Consider the following 18,080-nt stretch of genomic DNA (forward strand, 5'->3'; position numbering starts at 1 on the left):
CAATGCACTTCATTTATTTTTTCAATTATCAAGTTAAGATGTGATTTCATTACCGAGCTTTGATTGTCATTGCGTACTCTGAAGTTGTTTGGCAGGCTCCTCTGTTCATTACCTTGATGTTATTTATATTCTCATTAGCAAATGTGTCACCGGTATGCTGCGATGGAAAAAATAACTCCGTCCTTTCTGTCACTCATTTGAAACTGTGCATCGGCGCTATCCCAGATATTTTACGTTACCCTTCAATCTGAACACTCTGCGTATATATATCACAGTGATTCTTTTCATAATAAGACGCTAAATATCTGTATTTTGACCTTGTTTTCGGAATGGATTGCAACCGGTTGCGTCTCCCGTAAATTGTATATAATCTTGCTTTTGCCGGTTCTCCAGCTGAGGCCTAAGCAGACACACGCTGAGAAGATGGAACGAAGGAACAGCATTGTGAGGGAGGCGGGAAAGGGCAGCTGGACCGCATTTCACTTCATTTACTCGGCTGTCAGCTCCGAGCTCATTATCTCATATTTAGTTTTCCGTGCAGCCGAGCCGCACAACGGCTCTCCGCGTACACGGCTTCAGCTGCTGCTCTTATTGCGTCTAAATTCATTTATTAAGAGAAGTTTTTCTGACCAACTGAAACGTCAAAACTTTTTGAAAACTGTAATATTAAAATTTGAAACAAGCTGCAAATGGATCTCTGGATCTCTGGACTGAATTGAAATCCCATGATTGAAGTTTGGGATGGAAGGACTTTCTCATAAACGCTGTATGAAAGCCAAGAAATCTTTACTTGCTTTGTGGTAAACTCACTCTGCAGCCATTAGAGCCAACATGAAGGCGTGACATTGCAGAATCTTCGACTTTTGCTTTCTTTTTTTAAAAAAAACTATGAATGCACAAGTGATGCCCACCAGCTTCCGGCAGTTATTAAACGACATTAGCCCTGAGGAAATAGAGATGCCTCTTTCAGTATAAGTCTTACAATATACGTCGACCTCTGTCTCAAATTAAATGATACCTTTTTACTTCAGGATGGCCGAGTGGTCTAAGGCGCTGTGGTCAGGTCGCACTCTCCCCTCGAGACGTGGGTTCAAATTCCACTTCTGACAGCAACTTGTGGGATGTAGTGGTTAGAGATGCAGCTTCCCCCCCGTGTCTGTCTTGAGCAAGCACCTAACCCCCAAATTGCTCCCCAGGCGTGGCCGCCTTAGAGGCTGCAGCCCACTGCCCCGACTGTTCACACTACATTGTGAATGAATGGGTCGAAGAGCAGGAACATGATTTCCCCATGAGGGATCAATACATTCATTCATTTACTGTAGCCGCTTGTGGGGGCTGGAGCCTATCCCAGCTGTCATTGGGCGAGAGACGGGGTACACCCCTGACATGTCGCCAGTCTATCGCAGAGCTAACACAGAGAGACAGACAACCATTCACACTCGCATGCACACCTACGGCCAATTTAGAATCACCAATTAACCCAACAAGCATGACCACGCAGGCACAGGGTGAAACTGCACACAGAAAGGCCCCAGTCGGCCGGTGGATTCGAACCCAGAAAGTAGCAAGAGGCTCAGGATCTTTAACTAGCGGCTACGTTTAAAAAGTGTTTATTTGGCTTCTTTTTTTTCCCCCTCTTTATTTCTGTTTCTCGCCTTGGAGGATAAGCCACAGTGTTCTTGACAGGAGGCCATCTTGAAATGCATTTGCTACAGTCATAGTGCAGGGGAATTTAAGTGTGGTAGACCGGCAACCAGACGGGTAAGGAGGCAAACAGACTAAAGCCTGGTAGAATAAATGAACTGGTGGCGCAGGACTGAGGGTCATGTTAAAAAAATAAAATAAATTTAAATCCATCCTGTCCAAGCTGCCATTAAACCTTCAATGTCACTTACGAATGTGCCCAGGCTGATATTGTGACCAGGGCGCTTTGAGGTCTCGTTCAATCTTTCAAATCTAGAGCAAACGATAGATCGGTGTGAAAAATAAAAATCTAAGAAGACTCAGCGAATACTACTGGCAGGGGACACATTTCAAGAGCGATGCATGAAGTGATGTGATTTAAAGAAAATCAGATATCTGCAATCATCTCTTTGAAATGACAGGTTTAACAAAGGACACGGAGACAGTGTGGTGTAGCGGCGACAATGGGCAGGCAAACAGCGTACACAGGCAGAGAACAATGAACAATTCAGGCAAATTGACGATAGCTGCTGGCTGCTTCACCGACGCACTAGCACCACTTTCACAGCGATCACACCTCCGTGCTTAATAGACATAACTGCTGCCTTTAAACGTTCCCTTGAATAGTTGTTTCATTAACAATGAGATTTGATGAAAAGTATATTGACTACATGCACATTACACAGCTATTCTTTGCATCTGTTCAACAACTTACCTGGTTTGGATTTTCACAATTATCTGAATATTTTTCTTCTGATTGTTCATAGGATTTCTATTGGGGGGAAAAAAACACTAAACTTAATAGATATTGAATATATATATCGTGAGCCTTTAACATAATAGGAAGAAAGTATACATCAACAAGATGAATACTGTTTTAGCCATAGCAGACAGACTTTTTGTTTTGTCCTACTGGCAATCAACATAGTTGTTATTAATAATGACTCTATTCAAGTGTCCCAGTAAGCTATGGCTGTGTGATGGTGAGCAGAATACAAAGACCCTGAAAATGTAACAGCTAAAAAGAATTCAGCCACAATTACTATTTACAGCTGTTCTTTTATTGAGATTTTAATGATGATGGATGGATGGGAATAAATTTGGACACAACCACATTTACTCCCAGTTAAAACAGCTAAACTCACACAGGTTTATCACGACAGGTGAACGTGATCAGAACATCGTTGCCCGCTACCATTTTGAAGGAGGCTTGCCCTCCTGAGACCTCAGACATTTAGTTTGGTGCGCTCTTGACTGTTGAAGTGAGAGTGAACGCCATGGTGAGATCAAAAGAGCTGTCTGAGGTCATCAGACAGAAAATTGTAGCAGATTCTGAGTCTGGTGAGGCCGTTCCACTGTCCGGAAAATAGTCTACAAGTGGAGGACATTCAAAACAACTGCCAGCATGCCCAAGTCTGGCCGTCAAAGCAAGTTTACTCCGAGAGCAGACCGCAATATCCTAAAAGAAGTCTCCAAAATCCCTACAATGTCATCACTGGACCTACAGCAGGTTCTTGCTACTGTTGATGTGAAAGTGCATGCCCCAACAATAAGTTTAACTTTAATGGGAGGTGTGCGAGGAAGAAACCTTTGCTATCTAAGAAAAACAAAAAGGCCTGACAGAAGTTTGCCACAGAGAGTGTAGGTAAAGACCAGGACTTCTGGAATAATGTTCTTTGGATGGATGAGTAAATCCACAGAGGACTGGCTCAAAAATAAGAAATGGAGAGTCCTGGAATGGCCGAGTCAAAGCCCAGATCTTAAAGGGGAATTACCGTTTTTTACAACCTGGACCTTATTTCTGGCATAAAATACGATCGTTTACTCACCCATATAACTTTGGTAGTCGTTCGGACGATATTTAGATCCGCGTATATCCACATAGTGGGAGTGACTGGGGCACCGCAACGCAGTATCTAAATAACGCATTATCTGCTGCGAAACAGCTGCACGTCCACGAATAGATGACAGGTAACTCTGGACTCAACGGGGAATAGCACTAGCATATCAAAAAAAATATTGGTGAAATGAACAAGTTTCGCGGCAGATAATGCGTTATTTGGAGGCTGCATTTCGGTGCCCCAGTCACTCCCACTATATGGATATACGCGGATTTAAATAGGATTTAAATCGTCCGAACGACTCCAAATGACACCAAAGCTATATCAAGGATAACAGGATATTCAACATGTAAATGGTCTTACCTGTGATATGGGTTGTAGGTTAACCAAATGATCGTTTCTAAGTTTGTCCAGCTTCTTTCACCATGCCTAATTTTTCTCTCCTCTCGTGATTTTTCTCTCGCATTTCCATATACACTTATCTGCGCCACTACTTCCCCTTCGCCACATTCTGCCTTTGAATATATCATTCATTGTGCCGTGGCGTTGGTATTGGATAAGATGATTCATCTCTGAACCCCCTTTGATCTCCTGCGAATAGAATGGGTCACCTCTCTGGTCTTTTTCTGCGACTAGATTCTGATTAATAGAAATCCCATGCCTCGTTTTAGAGTCTCCATTGTGCGTGCTGAATAATTGAAAGTGAAATTCCAATCACTCACATTCATGCAGATACGTCTCAACACAGAACGTGTGCATGCTCGCATAGTAGACTCAAAGACATACTACTGTTGGATCACACTTACCCTTTTTCTTATTTCTTTTTTCTGTCGTGTCTGTTTTCTCTTGCTTCATCTTGGCTTTTTGCTCTATGTCGGTTCCCTGGTGGCCCCCACAGATCTGCTGGCCCCCACTGATTTCCCTTGGTGTTTGAGAAAGATATAGGAGTTAGCTGTAGGCAACAGCCTTGTGTCCCACCAGCCTGTGTGATGAAATCAATCCACAACATGTGTATCTGCGTGTTTTCTTCTTTTTTTTTTATGTGTCAATCGTTGCGTGTTTTTGTGCGACTTCTTCGTGAGTTACCTCATGGCCCCGCTGTTTCTTTTCCCCTCATTATACATTAACGATGAAACACAGGCATCACATAGTGTTTACAGACTCTCGCCGCTATCTCCATCTTTATTCTAAGACTTTTTCTGGTCTGAGCTTGTGTCATCCTGCAGCCCGGGAGATGGGTTGAAGCGATAGCGATGTAATGGCAGCCCCACGAATTCACATCCATCCCGCCGTATAGCCTTCCAATACAGTTAAGATTGATTGGGCTGTGGCTCTTGGCGGAGGATGGAGCCGATAAGAGGGGGCAATGAGTCTTCACCGAGGCCTCCCGCATGATATCGTCGTATGATTAAACACAACAGACATGAGTGCAGTTAAAACCCAGCCCCATTGTCGCGTTACAGGATGCTAGATGTTTATCATCGGCTGATTGATGCTGATGGTCGTGTCGCGTCCCGGGCAACACAGCATTATGGTTACCGATGGTTACGCCATCCTCATTTGTGAGTGGAATTATGGTATCTGATGAACGCCGTAAGCATCGAAGGAGGTCAGCTTGACTCCGACATCACATAAAATGTAATGCAGTTGTGTTGCGTTGGAAGGAGCTCTGTTCCCCAGCAGAATGAGAACATAATTCACCGAGATCTGTTCAAGATAACCAATTCAGTCATCCTTTTTTAACACTCTAATTTGCCACCGGTTTGTGGCTCCCGTGCGCAAAACTGTGTGTGCGCACGCGTGCCGCAGTGTGTGTTTGTGTGCACGCTCTGAGTCATCCCTGAATTGTGCGGCTTTCGAGGTGTGAAGTGGAACAGAGTAAAGGTAATGAAGGAGATGGGACTGTGTAATTATTCTGCAGAGAAAGGATTACCGGTTTACTTAACCATTAGTAGTTCACCTTGAAGTGCAAATGCCAAGGGGATAAAACCCACACCTCTCTGCCCCTCATTACCTTCAACTGGACTGAAGATGTGCTACTACAAGATGCCATTATTTAGTGCAGTCTTTGCATATTTCCCATTAGCCTTTTTTGTCTTATTTGAGTAGTTTGGCTAATGCACTGCGGCAAAGCACTGCATGAAAAGAGATCGATGTTTATGAGCCGTGCCGCACAATACTGCTGTCTGGTGCTTAGTGGAATGTGCGGTTAAGTATGTGGGTCAAATAAGAATCTGAAGGGGATTTCTTTCCAGAAAACACACAAAACTTTTTTTTGTTGTTGTTGCTCATTTAATCCCCATCAGCTTTTGCGTAGCAGCAGCTACTCTTCCCGGGGTTCACATACTGTACATAGCGACAATACAAAAACACACATTCACAATCTTCATCATGATACACTAAACGTACCTACTGACATCATTTAAATAGCACAAAGAACATAGACAGGCTCAGACTGATCCGTGATCTCGTAGAAAAGTGTATATTGAACTGATGTAGTTGTGGATTTTGGGAAAAGTGCAACAACCTGTTGTCTGTACTTAACAATAGTTTATTGCATTTCTATTAAAAAAAGAAGACATTAATGACTATAGTGATATATTTATACTACAAACCACAAGTAAGCTTTGTTGTCAACCAGGAAGTAAAGCTACACATGGCACTAGATTCTGGACCAGCTGCCGTTGTCTTGCATTACTACTGAGCCATAATCCAGGTGGCAAGACCAAATGTCGAATTGCTTGTTGAATTTTTTTGTGTGCGTCTGATATTTTGCTCATATTCAACATATTCCCTATCTGAATTACTGCGCTCTGTATGGGATTGTCCCGTAATCATTCGTAGTCAGTGATTACTCCTTCTAATCGTTATAATAACATACTATTCATATTGAGATCAGGCTTTTGAACATGAAGGATCATGTTCTTATTACAACGCTGGTCGTTTTAAACTCTTTCAAAATCAGCTTTGATCCATTCTTCAACTATCTTCACCTCCCAGTTTAGATTTCTATTTGATTCACTTAGTGCTGCTTCTGCTAAACGTACCACAGTCAGCAGCGCTAACTGTGGTTAACTAAGGTTTTAATGCTAAAGGATGTCATTTGTAAAAGATTTGTGCAGGAGCGGCCCAAGACAACTTCCTTGACACAAACCTTCTTTCATGTAAACTAGTTGTTCGTAATGATTCAGATGGACAAAACCCCAAATATCTCTATAATTAAATAACAAATGAATGCAGTAAAAGCCTGAAGCACAATGTGTGATGTGTGATGTTATACCGAAAAAACTTTTTTTGTCAGCTGCCATATTGTTACAACACTGAAATCAGAAACAGAATGTGATCATCATTCACACCATACTTCACACGACTGTATATAAATATGGACAATGCGTCCCCACTTCCTTACATTGACCAAGCTGATTCTATTTTCCTGGGGATATGGGCGGCGGCATCTTGGGAGTTTGGAACCAGAGTCTGCGCAATATGGCCCCAGAGTGGAGCCATGCAGAGCCTCGATATCAACAAACCGCCCACACTTCCACCAGACTCAGTCGTGTTTTCGTTCAATCAATACTGCACTCTGCTCTACCTTATTAAAAGGAAATGCTGGATTATACACTGTACTTATTTTTAAAATTTCTTTTTGCAGCTCTCAAGGTCCCACAGGACCGCTTTACGGAGTGATGGGCATGGCAGCTGGTAGTCGCCATTATGTCACATCCTGTTTCTATAGCGTCAAATAACTAACTAAAACAAAACTTATCCAAAAAAATCGACACTTGAACATACATTGACATTATATTAACTACCTAAAATGACAGGAACCATCTTGGAAAAAAATAAATATTTGACATGTTTTTTGATGTCTTAGTTTGGTCCAAGACCCATCAGCTAACATGGAGGAGGGTGGAGCTTGGACCTATACTGCAGCCACTCACCAGGGGGAGCTCTACTTGCTTTAACTTTTGAGGACTAGTTCCACCGTTCATCTTTATACAGTCTATGATTCACACTGATTCGTTGTGTCAGTTTGCTCCCATCAGAATGCAGAAACACGTCATCCTTAGAATGAGTCAAACTTCGAACCAAGTGTTATCCAGGCGGTTAATACTTAACTAGATTCGAACTGCAAGCTAATAACTTCGAGAACATGGGGACTTGATGACAATACAGTTAATAGACACTTGTGCCTGCACTGAAGAAATGGGAAACAGTTTTCAGGGGAGACAATCCTTAATATGGTCTTTATTCGTGTGTGTGTGATGTGAATATCCGTGCATTTGCTTGTGTGCATTTCTGAACGTGTGCTTGTAGTTTGTGCGAGTGTCTCATCACTGACGAGGGAGAGAGAGGGAGAGATTGAGGGGTGAGGGTTTCATCTCGGCTGCTGTGGGCAGGATTTCCATTTTCCTTCCTTTTACTAAATAAAAAGCACCCCGCTGTTAGAGCTGACGCGAGGGAGAAAACACATTAATGGGGAAAGCGAGCGTGCTTTTCGAGGATCTACACATATATATAAACCTATATGTATATAATGTGTATTTGTGTGTATAAAAACAGTCATTTGAAAATGTGCGCAAATACATTTTTCAGCAATTATTTAAATGCGATAATGTGCTCATTGTGCTTGAGCAAATAAGACCAAAATCTGTTTCCATGTTCCATATGTTAATTTATTCCAGGATGTTTTGTTAATACTGTTAAAAAATGCTCCTATTAAGATAATAAATGTGATCTAATCATTTTATTTTGCTATTAGTTCACTGCCTCCAGAGTTAAAAGCATTTGATTCCGGTAAAAATATATTATTCACGGTGCCTCTCTATGACCTCTGCATTTGCCTGTCACATATTTTCCATGAGAAGAATGCTTCAAGTCCATACTCACTTAACTCTTTGTCTTCCCTTCCTCCTCCAGGAACCACCGTGATGACAATGACGGCATCCGACGCAGACGACCCCAACACGGACAACGCCGCGCTGCGCTACAACATCGTCAGACAGTCCCCAGACAAACCTTCACCCAACATGTTCTACATTGACGCGGAGAGAGGCGACATTGTCACCGTCATCTCTCCGCTGTTACTTGATAGAGAGGTGGGTTAAATGTGTGTGTGTGTGTGTGTGTGTGTGTGTGTGTGTGTGTGTGTGGCGTGTAGCTCTGCACTGTGTGTGTTTGCTGGACAGGATGTTGTCGCACGTCCCAGACTTGTCACAGGCGTTTTTGAAATGAAACTTCTATTTCCTGACATGTCACCGCCGCTGTCGGTGAACTGAGTGAGGATGTGCACATACAGTGTGTGTGTGTGTCTTTCTTTGCATGAGGTAGAGGTAGCGAGTTCCAGCGAGCAGGCGCAGAAGCCAGATTTGCGTCTCTCCATTTCCCTCCGTCTAACCAGAGCGAGACAACGGGATGATTGCTTTTCCAGCAGGGTGACGAATGCCAGAACATCGATTGGGTTCGCCGCTGGAGGAGAAATATTAGCTGTTGTCAGACACTTAGCGAATAGTTTAATTGAGGTGATACACACTCATCCGCCGACTCTGGTGGTGTCCAACAAGCCGGGCTGAAAACCTCCCATCCGGAACTGTTGGAACCATGGCGGCTAACTGCCCTGATGAGTCAATCCCCGAGCTACAGCGAACTGTTTAATAGAGGCCTAATTGATTAAAAGTACGGCGATATGAGATGTAATCGATGCAATGAGCTCTTTTAACGGCCGCCTTTGTGAGGTGGTTGAGAGACCAAATTATTTAAGAGATGTTGTGGTTTCTTCTCTGTGACAGGAGGGGTGAGAGTGAGGCTTTGGATGAATATCTCTCGGGATATTTCAAAAAGTTGACAACCAGGATTTCTTAAACCAAGATAGGCTGGTGTGCAGATATGTGGTTGAACTATTTCTTTCATTTTATTCTCTACAAGTTGTAAAGTTTTGAGGCTATTAAGAAGTACTTCAGAGCGATCACAGCCTGGATCCTAAGTCATGTGTCCTCAAAGAGCCATTTCGCACCACCACTGCAGTCCTGGGATTTTCTGGACATAAACTGAAGAAGCTGTATCCAAGCTGTAATCTTAGACTTTTAGATTTTATTCATCCGCAAGGGAAATTGCTTGGTCACAGTGGCTCAGTTGCACATAAAAAAAAAAAAAAAAAAACACCCTTGAGAACCACGAGTAAAAAGTAAAATAGCTGAAGATGGTTAAAAAATTATAAAATGATAAAAAATTAAATAAAAGTAAAAATCTAGTAAAATATAATAGGAAAAAAATTACAAAATTTGCACATAGGAAGGATTAATAAGGTGCAGTAATATGCATTAACATTAATAACATAGATGTCACAGAAAGGCGAGTTGTTGTACAGCTGGACTGAGAATGGTGTGAGTGAAGTCCTGCAGGACCTGTTGGAAAATGAGCCCCGCTTCCCCTGTAGGGGGTGTAGGGGGTGTGACGCATTGTCCACGATGGAGAGCAGTTTGTCCAGTGTCCTCCGCAAATGCCTCCAACTCCCTGCCGATCACGTGTCTAGCCTTTCGGATCAATTTCTCAATCCTACTCATGTCCTTTCTGCCTAATCCTAGTCATTTACATCATCCTGCCAAATGCCTGCTACAAATTCTGAGTAACGTCTGATGTCTATAGCTGTTTAAGACTCTGTCTGCCTGTCTGTATTCTGCTATACACGCATGTTGATATTGCCATTACGTCCAAAGACACGTTCCACTAACATCAGTCTAAAAACAGACATTGTTATGGATCCTCCTCTTCCTCCTCCTTCACTCATTCACAGCTTCTGTCAGTCAGGTTCAGTCCAGTGGTTTGCTGCATGCAATGTGGCAAATCTGGACTTGATCCTCCAGACATTGTCTGATGTGTGAAAACGGCTCGTGTAAGCAGGACCACATTGGACGTTATTCCAAGTAATGAACACCTTAGATGCATTTTCCTCTTGTCAGATTTCCTTTTATTTTGATGGACAAAGATTATTGCTGTAATCTATAATAGTACATAGCCTTTTTTTTTTTTTTTTTACCCATTTAAGATGTTATTTGGATCACAGGTTGTCAGAATTGTTAAGCTACAGCATTTACCTTTATTTTTAATGCTTTTGAAGAGAAAAAATGTCCATGTGTTTTTTTCTCCCCTGGGGAAGCACAGCCAAACAGGCATGACTATCACATGCATGTAATACTAGCCCCCTATGGTCTTAACATGATTGCAGAGTCGGTCAGCTAAAGGCAGCAAAAGCCTGAAGCTTCATGTTGTATCTACAAGTATCTATCCCCTCATCCCCACACAGCCATCATTTATAAGTGTGCTGTTTTTTTTTTTTTCCTTTGGGTTTTAGCTGAAGTCCAGTCGTAGCACAGAAAAGCCTGGAGAAAGCCAGACGGACGTGCAGAAGGAATGTTTTAAACTTTCTTTCTCTTGGTTTAAAACCAGCCACTTCAGCACGTTCCCATATAAATATGACTGCAGCGTGACGCCCATCGGTTCCAGCTTTTGCAGACGGCATGCGCGGTGCATGTCTGCAATATTCCGTGTTTTTTGACAAAGATACCGGGATAATTTTACACATCAAGACGAGGAGGAGGAGGAAACAAAAAGCAAGAAATAGCCAAACATTCCTCCTTTTTTTCCTTTTAAATTCTTCAGATGTATTTCAGCTCTAAGAGTGTTTGGATAGACACCTCACCTGCCCCGGGAAAGCAGAAAGCAATCCGAGGAAAATTGGAAAATCTATTTTGTCACATTGAAATCAGTTTGATTTTCCCTCTAGTGCTTTCTCTGAGGCGTAAAATCCTGTCTTGATATGCACATTTATTCCACTGCTCTCCGTTTTTTTTTTCCCCCTCTCGCTTTACTTTAGACATGTCTCCCCTCACTGTCTAATATTATTCTGACACGCGGCATCGTCGGATCAATGGCAGGCTGTAATTTTTGACAGCTAATGTGGCTGCGGCCAGTTTTGAAAAGATGAAGTAGCGTTCACGTGATTCACTGAATACAGATAGGAATCCCTCTTGATTGGGCTACTTTACAAAAAATGTTAACCTGCTGCCTTAGAAAAACTGGAAATTTCTACTTGTGAGCTGCGACTGTGCAGCTTCCACTTACCCGGTAAAAGCCTGAATTCTTTTATTATTAAACCTAATTACACAGGTCGATAAATGTTAATTTGAAAATGAAAAGTCAATACACAAAGCGGAGGGTTTCTAGTGTTTAACTTATTGTTTCTGATTAGGTCTGACAGGAAAGGAAAGGAAAGGAAAAGGTCTAATAAGCATGGTGCACCCTGCTTGGCCTGTGAGGGCGAGCACATGATGGCTTGACAGAGGCAGTGGGTGACGTTATGTCTCTGAAAGATGTAGCTGAACCCGAGTTTTCATCTTTTGTGTGATTACACGTGCGTGGCTATAGAACTAAGAATTAATAAATTAGCTGTTCGGTGACAACAAAACACCTCCAGAGGTGTTGGATGGAAGATGCTTCATGCTGAGCCTGCACTGCACATAAAACCCGTTTTTTTTCCATATCTCAGCTGGCTGATTTACCAATCTAACCCTAGTTTCCTCAGTCAACTGTGCTTTCACGCACCACCTCCCTTTGTCACATCAGGACTGCCGCAATTCTTTTTTGGACGCTTGAGAACCAGAGGAGCGGAGATGTGAATCAGAAAGAGAAGCGAGGAGAGATAGGAAGATGGAGAAGGTCTAACCTTGTGATTAATTTGCCGTAAGCTTCTGTATGTACAGTTTCTTGTAAGGAGCATGGACCTTTAAACAGACACAAGGCGCGTTCTGTGTTATTTTTGTTCGTATACCCTCAATTACAATAACCTTTGAGACAGATACCATTTGAACACGGCTGCGCAGACACTCGGGCGCAGTGAAAGATGTTCACTGGGATGTGGACACGAGGAGGAGACGTTCCGAGACGTCATGTCGTGCGCCGAAAAAGAAAAATGAGAGGGGCCGCTAATGACATTGGCTCGAACGACGTGCTGCAGAATATATTTGAAGTTGCAGCGCAGAGACAGAATGATCACATTTCCTAGACACACATCTGTTGATGCCACACACACACACACACCCACCTATCATTGTAATCTATTTTAGTCTATGGAGTGTCCGTATGCAGGCAGGCTGTAACCGGAGAGGACAGACTGCTAATGGCAGTGTGACTTTCTGACTCCCTAATGCTCTCTGGCCAATCTGGGAGCTGTCACTGCTCAGGATAGCCAATCGATGGAGTCCTCCGACCCCTCCGTCCCCCTCCGTGTTCTACAAAGGTGAATTACATGGTGATAAAATGAACGTGTGTGTGTGTGTGTGTGTGTGTGTGTGTGTCTGCACGTGTTTGTGATGTCTACAGTCGATGAAACAGTTCTTTCCGAGTCCCGCTTATGTTTTTCCAGCTCATCAGTGGAGTTGTTGTTATGAGCGCTTGTGCAATCTTGTTTTTGTCAGACAATACTGCAAGCACATCCAAAACAGGACAATAGTTTTGTTTTTGTTGGTTGTTTTTAAGGCAAGGTGACTTTCACGTAGAACGAATAAGTGTTGTTGGAAAACCATCTGCGCCTGAAAACGACAGCGCAACCGAATAATAGTTTTTTCAGTCTGAGCCAGCTGACAACCTTTTTGTGTTGTATGCTCAAAAAATGGTCTCTTTGCTGGGTTATAATATTTGCTGAGGCGTCATGTGTCCGCGAAGGATCTTAGCTTGTGTGTTCTGTAGATTACGTCTTCCAGTCGGCCGCCATGTGAATGTCTTTACTTTCCATTATCCACTCTGTTATGCTTAACTAGTGCAAATCCAGAGTGACGGGTAGATAGAAGCAGTCAATTACGCCTGATCAGCGGTATACTTTGCCATGGTGGCTGTAAGTAAAGCGACCCGGCGTTTGTTTGGTGCGACCTTGGCAGCATCGCATCCTGACAGTGTTCGGCTGACAAGAAAGCTTATCCTGTCTAATGGCTTATTTGGCTCTGAGGCCAGAGTGCCTGTGCGAAGTGATGAATGACAACTGAAACTTTGGCGGGTTCCACTCTCGAGGAAAACCGCATCCATTTCCACCATTTTCCCCTGCACTCCCCACGCCCCGCTGCTCTGTTTTTCTCTTCGCCGACGCTGTTTTTCGCTGCCGTAGTTTTTCTTGCTTATTATCATCTTCTGCTATTCCCTCTCTTTGTTTCCCCGCCTTACTGTCTGTCTCCTTTTTTTTTTTTTTTTTGTTTCTGTCAACCCAGCCTCCTCTGTCAACACTTCACTGTGGACATCCAATTACTCGCAGGTCATAGCATAGTGATTCCATTCAGAGCAGCGCCATTCAGCACGGGCCCCCGAACAGCCATTCAAATTACATCCTCGGCTGCCTCCGGAGTTGCCGCTCTGCAAAATGTTGTTTTCAAACATTTCTGGGGCCACCACCTAATCTGATCCCCCAAACATAATTGAATGTCAGTCGTCACATAAAGATGCTTTCCTCTCTTCAATTAGCATCTCGTTTCCTGGTGTCACGACGACGAGACAAAGCAGACAGAGAAATATTTACTCCTCCCAGGTAGAGGCCGGAGAGTTATTATATTATGTCATTTATATGCAAATAATACAGCACAGGGAACACATTGATAAGATTTCATTACAGCAGATTTGATGTACACTTCAGTTTATAAACTCTCTTTCATTCCCCTATTATGATGTGGAGATTGGAAAGGTGTGAGCGGATGAGTTGGGAGACGTCCTGGGAGAGGATATGGAGTAAAGCAGAAACAGAAGTGTGGCTCTGCACTGCTTGAGAGGAGGCTGACAAGAGGGATGTATGATCAGAGTGTCCTGGTTCAATATCCACCAAGAGAAGCAGCTCAGCGGTGAAATGAGAATGTGGTGAGGTTCGTATATATATATAGAGAGAGAGAGAGATCGGCAGGGCGGGGAGCAGCGTTTAGTAACAGGATAGTGATTTTATTCACAGCAATGAAGCCCAAATACTTTGTATTCACCACTTGCTGAAATGTTTTTTCAACCGTATCTGTGGCCACAAGCTTCAGAGTTTTGCAGAAGTAATTTGAAGACACAGAAGTGCATATCTGCAAGAACTGAGAGAATCAGGACCTACAGTTTTTAAATGAAGTGCAGTCTGTTTAGACTACAAGAAATGTGAAATATATTCATAGGCATTTTAAACTAGACCACATGGAATATTTCACATTTTTTGACAGATATATCGATCAGCCACATGACACCTAAGTAAATAATTGACCATGTTTTATCAGTAAAATGCTGGGAAACTTTTGGACCTGGCATTCATTTGTGCGGATGCTACTCAGACACCCACCCACCTAGACCAGACTAGCTTCCCCCACTCCTTGATGGCAGCAGCCATCCCCAGCAGGATGCAGCCTGACACAGGCACACACTCAAAAACAGTTTAGAAACATCAAGGTGTTGACCTGGTCTCCAAATTCACTAGATCCCAAACTGATCAAGTATCAGTGGGAGGATCCATAGCATACCTGTCAAGTATCCCATTTTGGCCGGGGAAGTCCCGTATTAGTATTTTTCCATAAATCTCCCGTATTTTAACCTGCGTTATTAAAAAAAATAATAGTACCCCGGGCCCGGGCGAGGAAAAAAACAAACAAAAAAACAACAACATTCCCAATCTGAGCTCTGTCACTAGCCTCGCGATAACTGCCATCTGAAGCAGCCTACTACAGGTACTGTAGGTGGAAGTTGTCGCGAGGTTAGTGTGTGACGTCAGATGATGAGTGACAACGCGAGAGAAAAAAAAAAAAGAAAGAAACAGAGATGGATGATGGACGCCACGACAGAGAAGGCACTCCTCCTGCCAAAAAACCACAACCCTCAAATAAATAACTCGGTCATCAGCAGACTGAAGACCAGCCAGCCACGATTATTGTTGTTGTGACTACTGAGGTCAGGCACACCTGGATTAATCAGTTTGTCCAATAATGGCAGACAGGAAACAAAGGAGCTGGCTGAAGTTCAGGAAGTAGAGCAGCTGTACATAAAGCCAATTGTAGTTTATAAGTGGTTGATTGTTGATAAGTGGTGATTTTAGCTTTCTTGTACACCTGTCTTAAAATGTAAGGGATACTGATACTGAATAAGGCCCCCCGCTAACAACATCCTGTTGAGAGACACCACAGGACACCCTCAGAAGGCCCATGTCCATTCTCTGATGAGTCAGGACAGGTTTGGGGTCACAATATTAGGAAGGTGGTCATAATGTTATGCCTGATCGGTGTATACTTACTGTAAATCTTGCTTTGAGCCTTATTCAAATGGAGGCCAGGAGACAGTTTTCTTTCAGTTTGTTTTTTTTTTTTTTTAGGTTGATTTGCGTTTCCATTTAAATCTAGCTAAAACATTAGGAGCACTATTATGCGTGTATTGGCCTGTGTGCCTGCATGTCTGGTGTGTGCGTTGCTGACCTTCAGCTGCTTTTAGTGTCTGAAATTAATTCAAATGGGAACTAATCTGGAAGACTCCAGTGTTGATGATGATAATCAAATGATGATTGCTTTATGAGACGACAGATGAATGTAGTATCACATTAACATATGAGACGATTACATGTTTGTTACAGATTTCCCATCCAGACATGTTTGTGACACGAGTACTGCTCTTTGAATAACAGCAATAACAAAGTCTGTTTTTTCCGCAACTGACTTCAATTGACAACGGTTTTAGATCTGAAGTGATTCTCGATAATATCACATCTGAACAAATAAGCCTGTAATCATCACTCGTCATCACACTTGCCTTTAAGTATAGCCTCCAAACTGGTTGTGATGTCCCGTACTCAGTCACGCCCATACACGCAGGGCTTAATCTTTAAGGTGAGCGAAGAGAAAGCTTCTCTCTTCACCAGAGGAATGTGAAAACAAGCTCTGCAGATACATCATTCTTCACAGTGAAGGTCAGACACCCCAGTGAAATAACAGGCAAAACTGTTTTGAGTGGAGGGGATATACAATTTTATATCAGGCATACTACTTTGACACATATAGATAGAGTGCGATATTGCTTTCTGTCCTCCTGTTTTCTTTATTTTTTTCTAAGTAGCATCCAGTAAGCTCATTTGTGCTGTGAATCCTTGGGTGCATTCATTCATTCATTCATTCATATTCATGGGATATAATAATAGCACATTTTTGCTAGTACTTAGGAGGATATGGCTCAATGTCACCATAATTTGTTAACTTATTCTTCTTAGCTCTTAGGGTTGTGACGCACCTAGCGGACAGTTGGATGTTAGCCACTGTTGGGTTGTAGGTTTGTACATATGTTGTGGTAAAAATTGGATGTTTTTAACAGCGGCAGAGTCCGTTGGTAAGAGAGACAACTTTGATTGGCTGTTCACCTTAGTGAACCAGTGCAACAATGAACGGAAGTGGCAGAGGAAAGCAAGGTCAGATCTGTGCAACGTTATGTAGATCTTACTAGCTTGCTAGCTAGACCTAGCTCTTCTGGTTTTTTCTTCTGAAGGACAAGTACAGACTTTTTCATAAGTTGTGAAATCAACTCAATAGCCATGCCTAGGTATATACACCTATCAGCCACAACATTAAAACCACTGACAGGAGAAGTGAATATCATTTATCATCTTCTGAATATTCATTGTTCTGCTGGGAAACTTTTGGACCTGACATTTATTCATGTGGATATTACTTAGACGTGTAGCACCCACCTAGACCAGACCAGGCACCCCCACCCCATAGCAATGACACTCCTTGATGGCAGCAGCCATCCCCAGCAGGATGCAGCCTGACACAGACACACACAAAAAACAGTTTAGGAACAACTAAAAAAAACATGAAAAACAGCACAAGGTGTTGACCTGGCCTCCAAATTCACTAGATCCCAAACTGATCAAGTATCTGAGGGATGATCCACAGAGGCCCCTCCCCTCAAAGGCCCCCACTAACAACATCCTGTTGTCAGACACCACAGGACACCCTCAGAAGGCCCATGTCCATTCTCTGATGAGTCACAACTGTTTTGGAGGCACAAGAGAGACCTATATATTAGGAAGGTGGTCATAATGTTATGCCAGATCACTGTATCTACAAGTGGATTTTCCAATCTCTCTCTTTTTTTTTTTTTTTTTTTTTTTTTTTTTTTGAGTCATCTGAGTTTATTGTGACCAACCTGTAAAGGAAAGAACATTTTGTTTACGGTGCAGCAACAAGTCAAAACCAATTACAGTCCAGTAACACTTCCTCTCGCATAGATGATAACTTTGACCCAAAAAAAAAAAGAAGTCCAGAAAAGAAAGTGAAACACTTGAGTACATTACCAAGAGATCCCATTATAAAGAGTGTTACTGCAGTGTCTCCTTATGTGATGGCCGGTAGCCAGAGTTCTGGCAGCTGTAATCAATACGCTGTAGTTGGTGTGAACCCAACCACCTCACGCTCGCTTGTTCTTCCCTGAAATGAACAAGGTGGACAACGTTCACGGGCATTGATGAAATACGGCACCCCTCCTTTCACCCTCCATCTCAGTCCTTCCTCTCCTCAG

At 42.8% G+C, this 18,080-nt stretch overlaps 1 protein-coding gene across 1 annotated transcript in view; it reads left to right on the forward strand.

Moving 5' to 3' along the window:
- Window positions 1-18,080, forward strand: part of cdh13 (cadherin 13, H-cadherin (heart)) — a 254,830-nt gene that overhangs the window by 120,863 nt on the left and 115,887 nt on the right. Inside the window, exon 6 of the mRNA XM_084555537.1 lies at window positions 8,445-8,623. Coding sequence (XP_084411663.1) covers window positions 8,445-8,623 — 179 coding nt within the window. The remainder of the gene's footprint in view (window positions 1-8,444; window positions 8,624-18,080) is intronic.

This window comes from Chelon labrosus, assembly GCF_963514085.1.
Source record: "Chelon labrosus genome assembly, chromosome: 11".
Lineage (NCBI taxonomy): Eukaryota > Metazoa > Chordata > Actinopteri > Mugiliformes > Mugilidae > Chelon > Chelon labrosus.